Here is a 19,435-nt window from a genome sequence, read left to right on the forward strand (position 1 = left end):
TACTGTTATATGCTACTTAACACATGCAAAGCTGCTGGAGAGAATTGGTGAGGTGTAGGCAGGTACAGATTTTGTTGGTTGTAAGTCAGTAGATATAACTCTGATGTCCAGTGAACACGTAGCAGCTTACAGGGTGAACTTGCAATGTTTGCTGTTTTTCTCTGGTTCAGAAGGTCAGAATGCTTGACAACTATTAGGCTAACAGACTAAAGTCTTTACAATGCTTATAAACCTCGGATCAAAAATACTGAAAGCACAGTAAAGGCTTTTCATAACATGAACTCTAAAATCAGTCTAGTTTTTAAAATTAAGATTTTGTAAATCTAGGTGTTAGTATTTTAACTTATGCTTGGAAGTCTAAGTACAAAATTCACTAAAAGTTGTAATTAAGATGTTAGGATATATTGTAGGTCAAATGTATTTATTGAGTGAAAAAATTCTTAACACCATTAAGTTTTAATTTTAGGTTTCAAAAATAAAGTTTATTTGATTATGCTACAATTTCTCAAACTGCAGCATTTTTTAAACTTCATAAAGCAGAAGGAAAGTGGGCTTTTGCCAAGTTTTGACACTCTAGCATTATAATCAGAAACGAATCAGTTTAATTTCCCAGAAAGCTTAGTGATTTCAAGCTCCTGTATCACAGTCATTTCCCTAGGGACTAGGCTAGTCAGTAAAGTTGATTGGTGAATCTCACCCTCGTATAAAAAGTGATGTATATTGAGTTGTTTAACATGAGCATTTAAATTTAAAAAGTATGTTACTTCATTTAGTAAATATAGTATTTAAAATATAGAATAATTATTGTCAAGCTATCCAGTTACATATAGTGGGTACTTACCTATTTTAAATAAGTTGTTGCTAAGTTTTGGTATTACTATGCATTGGCAAATTATTATAACAAGTAAAAATTCTTGTCTGCTATGAAAATAGCAATCTATAATTACAATTAGTAATCATTTTCTAGCAGGAATTGAGGATTTAAGAGAAAAATGCTTGGGTTACATGGTGGTGGAACAGAAACGTGACACAATTTATTATTGGCTTAATCTCCTGGAGACTGGAAACAGAGCCACTGTATTTTGAAGGCTGGGAAGGAACTGTTGTATAAATTCTACCTCATGTAAGTTGCTCTGTGTCTAAAATTAGAAACATCTGGCTGTGTTAGGCTTTTCTACAGTGACAGAAATGGTCCTCTTCTTCTGCTCAGTCTTCCTCTTTGTATGGCTAACCTCTTGTGTACAAAATCGTAGAGTTAAGTGAGAAATTACTTTATTGCAGCTTTTGAAGACCAGTATTTTTTTTTAACCTAGGACATTTGGTGTAGAATCAGGCAAAATGAGGAAGGAGGAATAAGGCTGGTGTTACTGTCGCCTTCTTCCCTCCCTCTATTGTTGGTTCATTTGTATTACAGGCATATTACCCTGTAATAGAATTCAAACTCTTTTCTTTTTATAGTAAACTTGAACTTTAAAGTTTCCCTATTTTGGTGTGCATGTACAAGTATTTATTCATTGACTCATGATTTTGAAATACTAATATAGTCTGTATTTCCTACATTCAAAAGAAAGAATAAGATTTATATATAGTTCATTATTTTGTTAAAATATTATAACAAGTCGGTCATATCAGAAACATAGCATAATGGTACAGAAAATCTTGCTTTGATTTTTTTGAGCCTATGATCTTTTGTGTTAAATATTTTATGCAACTTGTCATCATATAAATATATCTGTAGTTTGTGTCTTAGAAATAATAGACTTCATACATTGTTTTTAAAAACGTAGATACCTGTGTCAGTTACATTTTAAAGTTATACACTGTTTTAAGGCTACGTATTTATTCTTTAGAAAATATGACTTACATGGATATCTTCTGATGGACATAATATTGACAAAATATACACATGGTATTATTTTTTAACAAACTGCCATGCAACAAATACATTAAATAATGAAGAAATTGAGTATATATGACCTAATCTAGTTGACATTCACATTGAAATTTTACAACATAACCAATACCTAGAATGTTTTCTCTTACATTTGGCAGTAATTCATTTTTACAATTTAAATTTAAAACTCTTCTGAATGTATTTGGTGAAGCTGAGACTTCTCTCTAGTCTGTGACAACCTGAGGTACTAAACATTTCTCTCTTATTTCACTGTCTTCGTAGGTAACCTTTTTGTTTCTTTTAGGATCTATCCATGAGTTGTGTATTACAGCGTTATTAGGCATGGGATCAGCTTCAACTATGGAAACAACTCGCTTTTTCATCTTACTTTTTAAGACCTTTTGAAATTTTTGTCTGGTGAATGCATACAGGAGAGGATGGAATATAGTTGTTCCATAAGCCATGACTAGAAAACACAATCTTAATTTTACTAAAAGGTCACTTGGGCCTAAACATAAAATGGTGGTATTTAAAACAGAAATTGGTGTCCAACAGAGAAGAAATGTAGAAATAATCAATAACGACATTTTGAAGACTCTTTTCTGCCTCTCTCGTCGTTCCCGGTGTCGTTTCACGGCTCGCCGGAGGGCAATTATTACAGAAACTGAAGTTCTCACACCAAATACGACATTCCTCCCACCACTGCTTTGCGACATGTCTGTGGTCTCATGTGTGGTTAGAGAGATTGTCTTTTTCTTCCGGGCTTTCTTCTTCTGGCCTGTTGAGAATCTAGTGCCTATCCGGATATTAAGAGCCTGGAGTATCTTGGTGTATGTGATCAGCATCACGATAACTGTGAAGAAGAAGATGGGGATCTGAACTAGGAGGTGATAGTACATCCCGAGCTCAGTGTAGTACTCACTTGTGCTGACACACAGCAGTGTCTTGTTTTCCCACGCATTTCCACTTTGAAGGCTGAAAAAATTGACTTCAATGAAGGGAATCAGGAATGAGAAGAAAGAAAAAATCCAAATGGACGTCATTAGCATCACAGCTCTGCCCATTGTCAGAATTCTGTTTGCAGGTTTTACAGAGATGTCATATCTGTCCAGAGTAATAGCAAAAACGTTGATTGCTGTGGAAACACTTGCAAAAGAAACACAAGCTTCGTGGAAACAGCAGATGAGAGCAGTGTTCCTCTCCAGTGAGAGCAGAAGGATCACTATGGTTAGAGGAATACATCCCACACAGATTATTACATCAAGTACATGGAGATTCATTGTGATAATGTTACTGACAGAGCTGATTAAGTTGGATTTCATGCAGTAAAGTACCAGTACGGTAAGGTTGCTACCAAGCCCCAGCACAATTTCTAACATGAGAAATCCAGTGAGAGACACTTGAAAGCTTAATGGGTATGACAGTGGTTGGTACATATTGGTATCGATGTCCTCAATGTCATCTCGCACCGTGACGTTTGATTCAGACTGCATGTTGATTTCCAGAACAGGAGAAAAACACATTCTTTTGGAGCAGTTGGTATTTCCCCTAGAAAATCAAATAGAATATTTGATGTTTGGCAGTTTAAGTGATATATAAGACACGATGTTCTTTGTAAACAACAAGATATCTTTTTATTGTGTTAGTTTATTTTGTTATTTTGTAAACTGCTGATGCAAAATGTAGAATTGAGAAACATGAGGGCTGCATTGTTTTTGGTGTAAAGGGAAATTGTTGTATTTTTGAAGAAATAACCATATGGGGATTGTTCCCCTGTAGTGCAGATTACTATCTGTTCAATAATTACTTCATTGGGAATAACTGAAGTGTTCATTTTTCAAAGAAAGTGCTTCTGAATAAGATTTCTCTATGTGCAAAACTCATTTTGGTCCTTTAAGATTTCATTAAGAGCGATGTTGTGAGTGGATGGAATGTAAATGCTGTCTTAATGTGCTCTGGCATGATTAGTGTAAGTATGATTATCCCTGTGAGACTTTAAATGAAGGGACACGTGTTCATGGAGAGGATGAGGCCACACAGCACTAATTCGTCCTCACTGTCTTATCACTGTCCTATCAACTCTAACTGATTCTCTAAGATGTCACCAGTGTGGGCGCTGGGCAAAGGATGGGCATTTCGTATGTCATGACAGATATATCCACTACATTTTACAATAGACTTACAGAAATTTGGGGGAAAAAAGAGACATTATGCTAAAGGAAAAAGCCACAAGCTTAATAAAAAGTAGTCCTATGACTTATTTATTTTATGACCACACCCTCTTGTGTGTTGTAGAAAGAGGAAATTGAAATTTCATGTGTTAGGAAGTAGATGAGTTTGAAGTGATTTTAAAGACTGTGTTCAGTTCTTTTGCTTAAATAATTTGTGTGGCAGAAAAATGAAATTCAAAAAATATTCTAAAGTCCATTTTTGAGGAAGCTTTAAAGTTACACATTACTTGTGAAATATTTTGCTCATGTCAGCCAGTGAATAATTTTGAAGAAAAGTTCTAAAATAAACAGTTTTGACTAATTCATGAAAATGTGCATTTTAGGAGTTTAGAGTCATTTATAAAAGTGATAACTGATTTTCTGTCCTGAAATGTCTACAGTCAGGTTATTCAGCTTAGCATAGAAATTCATACATCCAAGTATATTTCACATTTCAGGTGTAGCATTTGAACAGCAAAATAATTCATTTTGAAGTATAAAACCTTATGGTTTTCTAAATTCACAATGACATTTAAATTGATGTTACCTTTGATAATCTTATGCATGTTATTAATAATTCAGAAACCTATGGCAACATTAATTTCATTTTAGTTTGAATGGATATTACCAGGTACATATTTATCATATAAAATGGCTCAGCTTACTGAAATCCCATAATCCCATAAAAAAGGAGAAATTTTAGGAGAACTAAATTTTCTGAATTTGCTGGCTGACCGTCAGGTTTTGTCACATCACATTTCTAATTAAATAAAGCTCACTTGTCAAGTACAAAGGCAATGATAGAAAACATATGTGGTTTTGTGGGGCTCCATGCATCTTCTGACCTACCTGTTCGCTGTTGCTTTATGGGCCTTTTGGCTCACCATGGTAGTTTTCCACAAATTGATACATGATGTCATTGACAATTTTGACATGAATTTTTTTCCTGGTAACAGTGGAGTGGCTGTGTTTTATTTCACGTCTTGTAGAAATTCATTCATTTGCTGTTTGAGTACTTCACTTGTGAATCGTGAGATTTAGGTGACTGACGGATTTCTAAAGAACAGCACATAATTTTCAGGCAAATGAAACTTCATCAAATGATAGAAATTGCATTTTCTTTTTGAAGAAATATATGATCGTGTCTATTTTCCAGAATCCGTGAAAACAGAAAAGGAGACATAATGCTCCCAGCTCCTAAAACGCACTTAGAGACCCGTTTGTTCTCAGGCTGCTTCTGCAGCGCTTCTCATTATTTTGGAATGATTTCTTGATCACATAGTTTGCTTTATATTATAAATCCAGTACATGCTCTTTTGATAAAAGCCATCTGCTATTTAATTCGGTTTGTTCTCATTAGAAGAGGATGCATAATTGGTCAGATGGAAAACTCTATTAGTCATACCAATTGATATGAATATCTGAATCGTGCAGGAAACACTTGCTACAGCTTCATTTTGCTTGCTGGTACATCATGACATTCTCCTTTTTGAAGTTTTTGCTTCACTGTTTCTTGCAGAATCAATAGTGTCCATAATTCTGCTATCTTAAAGTGTGAGATCTTCCTTTTAAACCACTCTCCAGTTGGTCTCCAGGTTTTACAGGTCTATTTTTCTCTTTTCATGGTTATTCTATGTAGCATCGTCTTGGGATGCTGTCAGCTTGTTCTGTTCCAGCACAGCTAAGCTGAGGCTTTAACTCCTTAGTGTCTTAAAATCATGCGTTACAAGAATATCTAGTAGTTTGTGGTTCAGAGAGCCAGGGAGCCTCTTAATCAGTTGCATTCTTCAAATTGCCAGTTGTGTATATTGAATTAGTTGTGGGCCCTTGTGAAAAAGGCAAAAAATGATTAAGGAATAGGTCTTCTAATAATTTTGAATTGATTACAAGTTACTTTGGTTAAAGAAAATTAAGCCATGTACCAGGTGTTCTCAAAATAAGCAAACTGTATTGCTATAGACATAGCTATAGTCATAAAATGAAGTTATTTCAAATAAAATCTTTTCTAAATAAAAATGGCATTATGTTACCTTATTGAGCAGCAGAATTAGTATTGAAATATAACCATGAGAAAGACTGTAATTTTAAGATAATTTCTCTTCTCTTTTAGATGGAATCTTTTATGTTCAGAGAATATGAACAGTTAGTATTCGGTAAACATACTGCCATTTCCCCCTTGGTAATAAATTTAACATTTCCCGCATGCTGGAAAATATTGCAGCTTGCTTAATTATTAGCAGATAGTTTGAACTTTAACGCATTAAAACAGATTCCGTGATAAGACACTATAAATTTCTTTTGATGAATTGCTCATGTGGGTGAAATGTAAGTGGTAGTAAAAAAAAATCTTAACTGCATATTAAATAATTTTCAGTAAGCATGCCTGATTATAACCTTAATATAAGACAGCCAGAGAGTAAACTGGCTTCTTATCAGAAATATAAATGTTCTTTTAGCACTTGAGAAATGCTATATTAATAACATTAAAAAATATTTGGTATATCCAAAGAGACTTAAGTGCTGATGGTTTTGGAGTTCATTATAGAGAGCAGGACAGAATCTTTTCAATTTAACAGTGTCCCCTAAAAATTACATTTAAAATACATCATGTCTTACAAGAAATCAATTTAAAAATTACATATTTACCAATAAGTAGAGGGAAACAATGAAACCTTTAAAAATTCAGGTTAAAAATTCCAAAGTAATTTTTACCCCACCGTGCTGTTTCAAAACCAGCTATATACTATAATAAGGAGCACATCTTACCTCTGCTAAAGATTTGACCAGTTCCCGATGGAGTTGAAGCATTTCCAGTTTTGATTGATTCATTCTGTTCATTTGAAAGTACAGGGCTGGGGGAAGAAGGTCATAAAAATCTCTTCCAAACGACCTTAATGAAAATGTATCTTTACTGTGCCATTGTTTGAGCAGCCCTGCTAATGTATAGAATGTGTAGTGCTGCTTCGAGGCTGCAGCAGACGCTCACTCTTCCCACTGTGGACTCGATAAGCATTTGAAAATACGTAGTGAAAGTAATTTAGCATACTGAAGGCTTCTTGTCTCCAGAGACAGCATTCGGATCCAGGCTTTCTGAAAAGGAAGGGCACTGCTCTGGAGAGGGAAGCCTGCTCGAGCAGCTTTTGCAGAGTGACAGCCTACCTTGTCGCTTCTCCCCACTGCAGAGAGATGCAGTGCAATCACTAATTTTGATTGGCCAGTTGTATTGGCTTAAACTGTTTCATATGGATGGCAGGGGTGTCCCCCCCAATGCTTTATATAAGGATGCTGCTTTAAAAGCCTAAGTTTTTAACTGGTTGGTTGTGGCTCTTAACTAGAATATGAGTAAATTAGTCTTTTAAAAAATGTGTACTTGGTTCTGGCTCACTGATTCCCAGTGCCAAACATTAAGAAAACAGTTTTTTCCTTTTTTTCTTGTGTTTCTGTTTTTTGTTTTGTGTATGTGTGTGTCGGAGGTTACATCGTAAAAACAATATATTTTTAAGTCTGGGAAATGGAGTGTGTTAGTAGTTGTGTGTGCTTTGGGTCGAGGTTCTTTGTTCTACAGATAGAAAGCCTGCATCTTTACAGTGAACCAGGTTTGATTTCAGATAGATAGTTTGTATCCAAGTCAGGTCTTTGTATTCTAAATTGCAACCATCTTACTGTTACTGACTTCAGTGTTCATTCACTAAGATATTCCTTCATTTCCCTAATTTGTTCATTTACTGATCACATCGACTTATGGTAATTATTTCACAAAACATTTGTAAACATTCCGGTGCTTGCATAATGGTAGAGCATAAATATGAGTAGTTTGTTTCACTTGTGGGCATGGCGATCTCAGTCCCCCCCTGTGCTGGTATTTCTATGTGTATGTGTGTACTGACCATTTGCTATTAATATTTTATCTCACCTGGCTTTCTGTTCTCAATGTGGGCACATTTCTTGGTGGATTGGTCTTTCTTAAATATGGTGTATGGTGATTGCTAATGCTGCTGGCAAATATATGTGGTAAAGAAAAATGTAGGTATTCTCATAGGCTATAAAGCTAACCTATTTTACGATGATTGTTAAAAATAACAAAAGGATGATATAAAATTAAAATAATAAAATACATTAATTTAAAAATAAATTTCTATCAATTGTTAGTCATCTTAAATACATGTATCCTCTTGTCAGTGAGGTGCATACCTTTTTAGGTGGAAATATATGTAGTAACCTACTTATTTTTTAAATTACATTTCTGTATGTATGTGTGTGCATCTGTTGTGGTGCACATGTCACAATCAGAGGATACCTTGCAGGAATTGTTTTTTTCTTTCCACCACTGGGATTCTGGGACAGGAACTCAGACATTAGACTATTTTCTTAATGTTTGGCATTGGGAATCAATGAGCCAGAACCAAGTACACATTTTTAAAAGACTAATTACCCATTGAGCCAAAGAGGAACATGATGCTGATGGCTGTGTTATTAGAGTATTAATCATTACTTATTTCCAGCATTAGGAATAGTGTTGAGTCTTCAACATGTTGTATCCTACATCTTTAAAAATTTGTCACTGGAATTATTTTTTTTATAATTTTAAAAATATGTACTTTTATAATCCTTTATGGCTAGTGTTGAAGTTTTACTGGGAAATAGCTTATGAGTACATGGGTTTGAATTGCATTCTTTAGAAATTGAAGGTAATATGGACATTGTGTTGTGATTTGAAAAAGTCCTGCGTAGCTTTGTGTCCTAAGGTAGTGCTAAAAATGAAAATATTGGGCTCTTATTATACATGCATTTTCAAAGTCGTAGAAATGGATCTTGCTAGAATGACAGATATGTTAAAGACAGATGACATAAAAATGTTATTTTAAACTAAAAGCTCTAGTCAGAGGGAACATTTACCATCATTTAGTTGAGAATTGTGATTGGAATATGGGAATTGTTAACATAGTACTCTATATAGTGTTCTCCTGTGAGAGTTAAGTGTGTCTTAGGTTCATTGTCAGAATATTTTGAACAAGTACAAGAAATAAAGGCAAAAAGAATCTATTGATTTCCCAAAGTGTGGGCTGTTGGATAAGTCTGTTAGAGCCCTGGGAACCTACTTTTTGAGCTAGTGGGCCTGTCCTTTTGGAAAATTATGAAAGTCTATGATTTTAACACTGTTTCATCTGAGTTCACTCCCTGTTTTTTAGCTATACAAATTTTGTAATTTAAGCAACGGTATAGCTGTTGTTGAAGGATATTTCTGTGATTCTAAATGAGATGACTTTTCTAAGTTACAGTCAAGTTATTTTAAGAAACTATATCTGAATTTTCTATAAGAGGTAGTTGTGGCAAGAAAACTCAAGTCTGGGCATTTCTGTGCATTCCCCGTGTAACTGACTTCTGATTAAAGACACACGAGAAGCCATAAATAACAGTTTTTAAAATACAATACTTAGTTTAATTGTTTTGCTTTATAAATTCACAAGTGAGTTTAGTACTTGTAGGTTATTAAACTTTTCACAAGGTAATTTTAAAATCCTCTTGTTTTAACTAATAATATAATAATAGTAATAAATAATAATAAACAGTAGATTAAGAATTGGATTAAAAAACTGGGTGTCATGGCATACTCCTTTAGTTCCAGCACTCAGGAAGCAAAGGCCGGTGGATCTCTGAGTTTGAGGCCAGCCTGATCTACAGAGTGAGTTCCAGCACAGCCAGGGCTACACAGAGAAACCCTGTCTGGAGAAAAATAGATTATATTATTTTTGTGAAAAATTACATATGTTAGAATTTATGAAGATTCTGTTTCCATGGTAACAGTTTTTTCACACTTGTGCACTTAATACAAGTATTCAGATAAGATACTAATTTTGAAAAGTGCTGCAGCTGGTGATTTAAATAAAATTTTATGTTACAAAATAATTTCATAGGTTAATTTTTTACCTTATAAACTGGAAATACAATTTGCTTTTTCTAATGATAACTGAGCAGCATATTTAAATCTAACCCTGAAATACAGTTTAAAATTGTTTTTCAGAAATTATATTTTCCCTTTTAGTTACAAATATTTTTATTGTATATCTGTTTTAATTCCTAAAAATTTATAAATAAAAATTTAATTTATGAAATATTTTAGTTAACTGTATCTGAAAATATTTGGGAAAAGGTATAAATAAATGTGATTTCTGACAGTGGGAAATCATACTTGAAGCTTAAGAAAGAGTGCCTTTTTAAAGACTACTTAACATGGCTAACTCTATGACACTGGATCTCAGGGAAGAAAGTTTCATTTGGATTTGCAACTTTAAATTTCTTATACAACAAATACTTTGTCAACAAAATAAGAATGGACCATCTTTTGAGACCTCAGTCCAGGACTGAAAGAATACTTAATTTATTATCTGTAAGAGAACAATTGAAAACCAGTTATTAGAAAGAGGCATACTTCAGAACTGCATTCTTGTAATAGGCAATAAACCTATCCCTTATTCTTCCAAACCTGACCTAAATGAAGGATATATATATATATATATATATATATATATATATATATATATATATATATATATAAAATTTATTTATGATGCATACAGTTTTCTGCTTGCATGTAGGCCAGAAGAGGGCATCAGATCTCATTACAGATGGTTGTGAGCCACCATGTGGTTTCTGGGAATTAAACTTAGGACCTCTGGAAGAGCAGCAGTCAATGCTCTTAACCGCTGAGTCATCTCTCCAGCCCAAGTTATATTTTTTGATCTTCCTTTTCTTTCTTTTATTTTTCTCTCATACATTATATCCTAACTGAATTTTTCCTTCAAGATCCCCCACCCCAGACCAACTTCTCCCTTCCCCAAGACAGAGAGGCAGAGAGACAGAGAAATAGACAGACACAGAGAGACAGAGAGAGATGGTTCAGTGTTTAAGTGTACTTAACTTGTTCTTCAGAGGATCTGAGATGCCTTAATTCTAGGCACCTTCATGGCAACTAACAACTGTTTGTAACTCCAGTCCCAGAAATCCAACATCCTTTTCTGGCCTTTGTGGGCATAACACTCATGTGGTACAGACATACAGGCAGACAAAACTCCCATTCACATAAAAATTAATTAAAAAATATAGTTACCAAGAAAATCCGTGGAGAGAGAGAGAGAGAGAGAGAGAGAGAGAGAGAGAGAGTGTGTGTGTGTGTGTGTGTGTGTGTGTGCGCGTGTGCATGTGATGAGCCATCTTTCTAGTCCCTGTTGATGATTTTAACCAGAGTTAAAAATAGATGTTTGTTGTTCCTTCATTGGATTTTCTTTTCGGTTGCTTTCATTTCTTTGCATAATTTGCCTATTGTAAGATATTATACAGACTCAAATATATTTCCACCTTGAGGCTAAGCCAGTTTTAGCAACTGGATTATATATTTAAAAAGTCTAGGTCAGGGTTTGTCTTCTGTGCTCTTTGAAGTCTTAGACTCTGCTGAGTGACATGACTGATGGCTGCCTGTGATTCAGTTGTCTTATTATAAAGACTAGTTAGTATATACTGCCCTTAGCAGAAAGCCGCCATTCTGTGTTGAGAGTTCTCTCGTAGGTTGTTGCTCTGCTAGAGGTTCCTGAACATGCATTGTCCTCCTCGTATAATCGTAAGCATTTCCCAGTAATCCTGTGATATATCTATGGATATATGTCCACTTGCCTCTGCTTTCTTGTATCTGATTAAGGATATTACCTCAGTGAAGTCTTGCTAGTGTTTAGATATTTGTTACAGAGAATTTGTGGAAAACTTAGGAAAAGTTAACAAGAGTATTAAGTCATTAATCTTATGAGCATAGTGTCTGTTATTTTTCATGTGTTCATCTGTGGCTTAGTTTTTCAGTATTTTGTAGTTCTTTGCCTAATCATCCTGTACATATTTTGCTGGATTTGTACTTTATTATTATAGTTTTTAATGCTATCAAAGCAATGCCTAATTTTTTAAAAAAATCTTATTCATTGTTGCTAAGGCACACGACAGCAGTCATATGTGGTGTTTGGTCTTAGTGGTGATATGAAGGAAAATGGCCCCCATAGGCTCATAGAGAGTGGCACTGTTAGGAGGTGTGGCCTTGTTGGAGTAGTTGTGACCTTGGAGGAAGTCACTGGAGGTGGCCTTTGAAGTTTCAAATGCTTAAGCCTAGCCCAGTGTTGCTCTCTCTTCCTGCTGCCTTCTGGCCTGCTGGTCCAGATGTAGAACTCTGGCTTTCTCCAGCACCATGTCTGCCTGTGTGTTACCATGCTTCCCGCCATGATGACAGTGGACTGCACCTCTGAACTGTAGGCCAGTACTTACTATTTGTTTACTAAGAATAACTGTGGTCGTGGTGTCTCTTCACAGCAATAGAAGCCCCTAGCAAAGGCGATCTTGTATCCTATACCTTTACTAAATTCTTCTGGTAATCCTGAGCTTTTGAAATAAATTACATACTTTTGTATATAGACAGTAATGTCTACTAGAGATACCAAGGCTGCTCCTCCCCCAGACATCTATATCATATTTATTTACTTCTCAGCGTCTCTGATATTAGATTGGATGGGAGTATATTTGGCTGAAGCAGTCTGTTATGAGTCTTGAGCAACCCTGAGTCTTCTTGCAGAATTGGACAAATGCGCAGGCTTTGACTGCTCTTTATCTGGTCTCCTTCCCAGGGATCTTCTCCCTTAAGGGATGAAGTAATGACTGCAGACAAAGACCAGATGGATAGACTTGTTCTGGAAACAGTCCGTTTCCAACTTTGATGTTCTTCAGCTGTGGTAGACACCCTCACGATACAGAGCATCGAGCCCTCGGGAGGAGGGCCGTGTAGGGAAGGTGAACGTCAGCAACTGTGCTAAAGCCAGGTTTTGTATCAGGGATGTTGAAATCCTGTTTCTCAGACCCAGCATCATATACCTTGTGCTTGCATCTGTGAAACAGATAACCACTGTGGCTCATAAGCTGAGTGAACACCATCCCAGACCCTTGGCAAATTTGTTCAAGGACATGAAACTGAGTTAAAAGCTTTCTGTGGGTTCCTCGGTGCTCTGAAGGCCTATGAGGTACAGAAGCAAATCCTGTAAGGTAAGGGCAGGTGTAGAGAACAAGACTTAAACCGACTGCCCTCCCTGCAAACGAGCTGTTTAAGCGGTGGAAGATGCAGTGACTGCAGAAGCGGCTGCAGTGGCGCTTCGGATATTGCTCATTCTCCATGCTTGGAGGGAAGGAGGGGGAAGTGTTAGTTCATGAGCGAGGCAGCGTGTTGTAGGGACAAAGGACAGTGGTGTAGCCATTGGATCAAGTGCTCACGAGAGATGCAGTACAGGTGAGAGCGGTGAGGGCGCAGACCTAAGGAGTTAGTTTGTTTGGTGAGTAGTTACCATGGGATTGGTGCAGCTGTTCTTTGTGCCTGCATCTGAGGTCCCTTCTTTCCTTTGACTCCAAACTCAGCTGCGTAGGTAAAAGCCAAGTGGGAGAAGCATCCTGAGGTGGAAAGAATGGGTTCTTAAAGCTGAGGACAGAGGTGCCTGTCAAATCCTACAAGTTTTGTGAGGGGGAAGCTCAGAAGGTTGCAAGTAAGGCAGTGACACTGAGGTAGTCTAGAGCTGTAGGAGAAGGCCCAGGGGCAAACCATAGACATCTGCTGCTGTGGTAGGTTGTGGTAGAGGGGCAGGATACGGTTCCACCCTGAGGAGCCAAAGCAGAAGCAGAACCTTCCTCTGTCACTGCTCTCCCGCCTCACACCTCTGGCCAGGGAATAATGTAGTCCTACAGGCTCTGGCTAGAGCTGCTCTGTTTGTTCAGTTTCTTTTTCTGTGTTTTGCATTGAGGAGCAACTGCTTAAATCCAAAGAAGCAGACTTGTGGGTGGGGCCTTTGGGTTTACTCTTTGCCGTTGCTCTGGTCTCCTTTGCTAGATGGATGTTTAATGCTGTGGTCTTGATGTCTTATATCTGATTTTAAAGACGACTCTCACATTTGTGGTTTGCTACATGCCAAGAGGGATTTTTAAAAACCTAATAGAAAGAAAAGAAATCGCAGCTTGTTAAAAGGCTGGTTAGCTGCTGGAGAACCCAGGCCTATTTCCCGGTACAGCAGTGCCACCTGCCTGACCCAGCTGCTAAGTGCACCCTCCCTCCTCCTTATCTCCCTCCTTCCTTCTCCTCCCCACCCCATCTCCCTTTCTCAAACATTTAATGCTTTACACATAGTAGGCAAGTATTCTATCATTGAGCTATGAATTGTAAGACTTTCTTCCTTTATTTGCGATGCTTTAATTATGTTGGTCACACTGGCTTGTAACTTCTAGCACTAATGTTTCCAAAAGTTTTGTTCCACTGTTAGGAATTGATATAGGCTTTCCTGCCATGGCAGGCAAGGACTCTACCACGGAGTGATAGCCCTTCAAGTGCATGGCTTTTGAAATGTGCCAGGTGCCTACTGATAGCTTCTGTTAAAGATGAACTACTTGAACCCATGTACCTTTTGGCTCTATGACACGGTGTCTCTGTTTGGCAGTAGGTTAACTTGGACTTCATACCTAGATGAAAATAGTTTGTCTACAGATGTTTCTGGACTGACCTTAGTGTCAGTTCTAGCTTTGTGTGAAGGGGAGGTGGGACAAAAGCATATGTACATTACCACATGAAATAAAGCCCCTGGCTCAGATACACCTTCTATTCCTAGAAGTTCTGGTAACTCCTTGGGCTGCATTCACCACTTCTTTGACTAACCTGGAGCCAATGCAGTACTGCTAGCTACTGAATGTGGAGTGGATATGATTGTCTCCAACCAATACTTTCTTGGATTAGGGTTTAAAACACTCCCAAATCCTGGCCTACTGCCAACAGACTAATCATCAGGCCTGCCCTTTATTAGGCTGGCATATTAAATAATTTCCTTGGAACTGTAAGCCATGAAAACAAGTCCCAGCTGTCAACAAGACAGTTTGGCATATGAATCCTGCAGCTGGCAAGTTTCTGGTTCTACCTGGATCAATTATTGCACTTGACATGGCGACATATCCACGTGATGGACTGGAAGCCACTATGAGGTGTCTCTTGGCAGTGAGAGTTTTCAGTGTTTCTACTAGCTTCCACCTGTGAACATGGGTGCTGTTTGTCAGCTTTAGGGCGGAAGGGTCACCTCTCATCCTACCGTCTGCATCTCCTTTCCTTAGCTCTGAGCTGTTCAGGTGTGTTCGCAGAACGACAGTCGTTATCCTTTTCACAGTGCTTTAAGTGTTGCCACACACATCAGAGTTGATAGAAAGGATTCAAGATGAACTTAATGTTGTACCCCTCAGTGACTGCTGTCTTCCTACCCACAGCTTGTACTGTGGGAGACACATCCATGACTCTGTAGTGCCATCTTGAAGAAGGGCCTGTAGATAGACATATTAGTGTCTGCAGATGTATTCTCCGTGGCTACACTCAGCCTGGAGAAAATCAATACAAATGTTAGCCAAATGGTTTTCCTGGTATATACTTTTGACTTTTCTGGGTACTCAGCTGCTCACGTCCATTGTGTCCTTCAAGCCAGCTTTTCTGAGAGTCTGGGCTGGTTGCTACTCAACCCCTGCTGTCTGACAATTTTAAGAAAGGTTTGTGTTTGCAGAGAGCTTTTCTTTCCTTTCTGTTGTCCAGAGTGTGAGCTGCGTTCTTTTCATCCATCTGGAAGCTGGAACAACACTGCTGGGATGTCATTTGGCTTTGTGTGTCATCAGTGGATTCTTACGTTGAGTTTTCTAACCCACCGATACTTATGTATCTAACTTTACATAGGTCATCTTTAGTCTCTCACAGCAGGCATTTTATAGTTCTCATGGATGTGGAGTTGGACCATTCTGAACTCATGTTTTTTGAAATTAAAGAGTATTTGACCTGTATCAGAAATGTATATCATGTTTTTAAAATGACCTTTTCCATTTATTGAAAACTCACCTGATTTCTCTTATTTAATCTATGAGTATGGGAAACTGAAGTTTTTTTTTTTTTAAAGATTTATTTATTTGTTATATATAAGTATACTCTAGCTGTCTTCAGACACACCACAAGAGGGCTTCAGATACTACAGATGGTTGTGAGCCACCATGTGGTTACTGGGATTTGAACTCAGGACCGTCTGGAAGATCAGTCAGTGCTCTTAACAACTGAGCCATCTCTCCAGCCCACAAATTGAGTTTTGAATGTTAGACTAACCACACATTTCTGAGGCATGCACTTCGTGGTTATGATGGATACCCTTTTTGATATTTCATAATTTCATTTGATGTTATTTTGACTTTTCCCTGTGAGTTCATGAGGGACTTTGGTGCGTACTTTTTTGTTTATTTTAATGTTTTATCTAGTTGAACTTATAAAACAAGTTGGAAAAATGTTCCCTTTTCTTTAATTATGAGTTTGTAATGATTAGTTTCGATCCCTGCTTAAATATTTAAACTTTTATATTGGGTAATGTTTATAAATTCTAATTATTTGACAGATAATAGAGGTTTTTCAATTGCTTCCTGTCACTGTTTTGGTGATACATATCTATTAGATAATGTATTCATATTGTTTAACTTGTCAGTATAACCTGCATAATGTAAGAATTTTCTTATCATATTTTAATGTTTATAAGAGCTGCATTGCTGTCACTGCTCTCACTCTGAGCATAGGAAGTTCATATTTTATTAATTTCTGTTCCATTCATGTCTCCTTCCTCCTTTAGTAAATGCTGCTTTCATTAACTTTAATTCCTTTGCCCACTAATATGTACTTACTAATGCATTACCCACTTCACAATTTGCCTGTGTTTTATTTTGTATCACTTACTTCAGTATGTTTTTTATTTACTTACTAGCTCATTGTCTAATTGGTTATTTCAAAGATACTTTCCAATTTTCAAATAATAGGTGATTTTCCAATTATTTTTGTTATTGTTTTCTAATTTAATTCCATTGTGGTCAAAGAGACTGCTTGGGCAATATCAACTTTCAAAAATAAGCTTATACTTGCCAGGTGGGGGTGGTGGTGCATGTCTTCAATCCAGCATTTAGGAAGAAGAGGCAAATGGGTCTCTGTGAGTTTGAGGCCAGCCTGGTCTACATAGTGAGTCCAGGGCCTATGCCAGGACTGTGTCTAGAGACCCTGTCTCAGTAACAAACAAAAACAATGTGCTTCTTCAGAGGCTAGGGTGCGGTTTAGATTGAGCACAGTTTGTGAGTAGATTTAATTGATTGTGCCTTAAGGCATAGCCTTACTAGTTTTCTTTTTATGCTTTTTATTGAACAGTTATTTTTAGTAATGAAGAGTTGTGACGTTCCCAACTCTGACTGTAGATTTGTGGCTTTTTTCCCCCACTTTTCCCAGCTATTGCTTTGCGTGTTTTTATTCAGCAGGAACATGCAAGGTTGTTATCAAAGTTTTACCCCAATAGTAAGTAATTCTGTGTCACTCTCAGGTTTGATCTGTGTGGTTTGCACTGCTCATATTTAATGGACTATCTGTGTGCCTTTAAGGTTTTCTTTTTCTAGATGCTAATCACTTTTCTCTCCCTTTAAAGTCTATTCAGATTTTTTGTCTGAATTGTAGTTAATGCAATTTTCACATTATTAGACTGGCTCCCCCTTCTTTATTCTGTTTATACTATGTATCCTTATTTTTTTCCTTTCCTGTCTTTTTTGTGGGGATTAAACAATTTTAGCTTTTCATGTTAGATTCTCTACTAATATACTAACTATAGCTTTTCATTTTCTCTGGTGATTGTTTCAAAATTTAATGACATAGATACTTAAGTTACCATCATCTACTTATAATATATATAATATTTTAAACTTACCACAATATAATATCCATTGACTCATATCATATAAACATTACCCAATATAAAAGTTATCAAATATTTAAGCAGGGATTGAAACTAATCATTACAAACTCATAATTAAAGAAAGGGGAACATTTTTCCAATTCACATGCTAATTATTTACATATATTGTATGAACTTCAAAATAATCTTATTACTATTCTTGCCTAGCCAATTGTTTTTTTAAACAGATTTTGACTTTTAAAATACTTAAATAGATATTTATAACTTCTGGCTCTTTTCATGTCTTTTTTGTGCAGCAGGGATTAGTTTTGGTTATTATTTTCTTTCATCCTGAAGCAACTTTTTTGTAGCAAAGGATTAGTGGCAGTAAATTCTTCTTTGATGATCTGAAATGTATTTCTGTGTTTTCATTATCAGACCTTGGTGTAAAGGTCTGAACTGACTCTTGTGCTTTAATATTTATTTTCTGATATTTGTTGTTATTGTTCTTTGTTTTTTCTCTGCATAATGTGTCCCCCACCCCGGATCCTTCTAAGGATTTTGCCTCATTGTTTCTGTAGCTCATGATGTGCTTTGATGATTATCACTGACTTTGGACCATCTATATTCTTGGATATGTGTTTTTGATATGTTTACTACTCCTGATGCTGGACTGTTTAAAAGGTCAAATTGAAAGTATTTTTTGTCTTGAAATACTTTCTCAAACTCTTGGTATTGTCTTGCATCACATTGAACCTTTGTTTTTTGGTGAAGGGATGAGTAGGGAGGGTTAGTTCGGGTAGTTTAACTTCTGATGCTTACAGTACTTATTGTTGCTAAAATCTTGTAGTAATTATTTTTTTCAACTGAAATTTATCTGATCTCTACCCCTATCTCTCTCTCCGTGTCTCTCTTTGACTCTTTGTCTCTGTCTCTGTCTCTCTCTTCCCTCCTTCCCTACTCTGTCCCTCTCCACCTTTTAAAGAGGATTTGTTTTTTATTTGTATGAACGTTTTGCCTGCCTTTATGTGCACCGTGTGTGCAGTGCCCACAGAGGGCAGACAGGGCATCAGATCTCCTAGAGCTGGAGTAGCAGACAGTTGTGCGTTGTCACGTGATGGCTGGGAACTGAGCCTGCGCCCTCTGCAGGAACTTCTCCTTTGAGCAGTCTCTCCAGGAGCCCCTTTCCATCAGCCTCACTGAAATGACCTCATTAAGCCCGGGATTTAGGGATTTGTTTAGGCTGCTTAGTGAGCTCCAGGGATCCACCTGGCTCTGCTGCTGCAGTGCTGGAATTATAGATAGATAATTGCCACTCTGCCTGGTTTTATGTAAGTACTGGGAATCCAAACTCGGTTCCTCATGCTTGCAAGGAAAGAACTGGACTCACTGAGCCTTTCTCTTACTTTTATATTCCATTTATTATGCTTTTCTTTGTGACCTAATATCTTTGGTTTCCTATTTCTGATAATGTTTAGATGGATAGTGGTCATTGTGTTAGAATATTATGGAATTTTGTCTTGTATTAAATGATATATTTTGGCAGTTCTAATACTTGT

At 36.8% G+C, this 19,435-nt stretch overlaps 2 protein-coding genes across 4 annotated transcripts in view; one reads left to right on the forward strand and one right to left on the reverse strand.

Annotated features, from left to right (window-relative positions):
- The window catches only part of Cog5 (component of oligomeric golgi complex 5), a 297,903-nt gene that overhangs the window by 67,734 nt on the left and 210,734 nt on the right, over positions 1 to 19,435 (forward strand). The window lies entirely within an intron of this gene.
- Positions 298 to 7,294, reverse strand: Gpr22 (G protein-coupled receptor 22). 2 transcript variants are annotated; one of them, NM_001106722.1, is made up of 3 exons: positions 6,871 to 7,285; positions 4,954 to 5,930; positions 298 to 3,442 (listed from the first exon to the last, which is right to left on the reverse strand). In NM_001106722.1, the coding sequence occupies exons 2-3, from the start codon at positions 5,037 to 5,039 to the stop codon at positions 2,119 to 2,121; spliced, it is 1,410 nt and encodes a 469-aa protein (NP_001100192.1). In that variant the 5' UTR covers positions 5,040 to 5,930; positions 6,871 to 7,285; the 3' UTR covers positions 298 to 2,118. The 2 variants fall into 2 exon arrangements, with proteins under 2 accessions (NP_001100192.1, XP_038967890.1); XM_039111962.2 differs by having other exon boundaries at positions 461 to 3,442; positions 4,954 to 5,160; positions 6,871 to 7,294.

This window comes from Rattus norvegicus, chromosome 6 (genome assembly GCF_036323735.1).
Source record: "Rattus norvegicus strain BN/NHsdMcwi chromosome 6, GRCr8, whole genome shotgun sequence".
Classification (NCBI taxonomy): Eukaryota; Metazoa; Chordata; class Mammalia; order Rodentia; family Muridae; genus Rattus; species Rattus norvegicus.

Bases quoted from the DNA above. Each gene is read 5' to 3' on its own strand.
- Gpr22 (NM_001106722.1), bottom strand. From the start codon at position 5,039: ATGTCAAAATTGTCAATGACATCATGTATCAATTTGTGGAAAACTACC. The intron at 3,443-4,953 runs GTAGGTCAGAAG...TTGATTTTCTAG, and splicing joins CATAAAGCAACAGCGAACAG to GGGAAATACCAACTGCTCCA.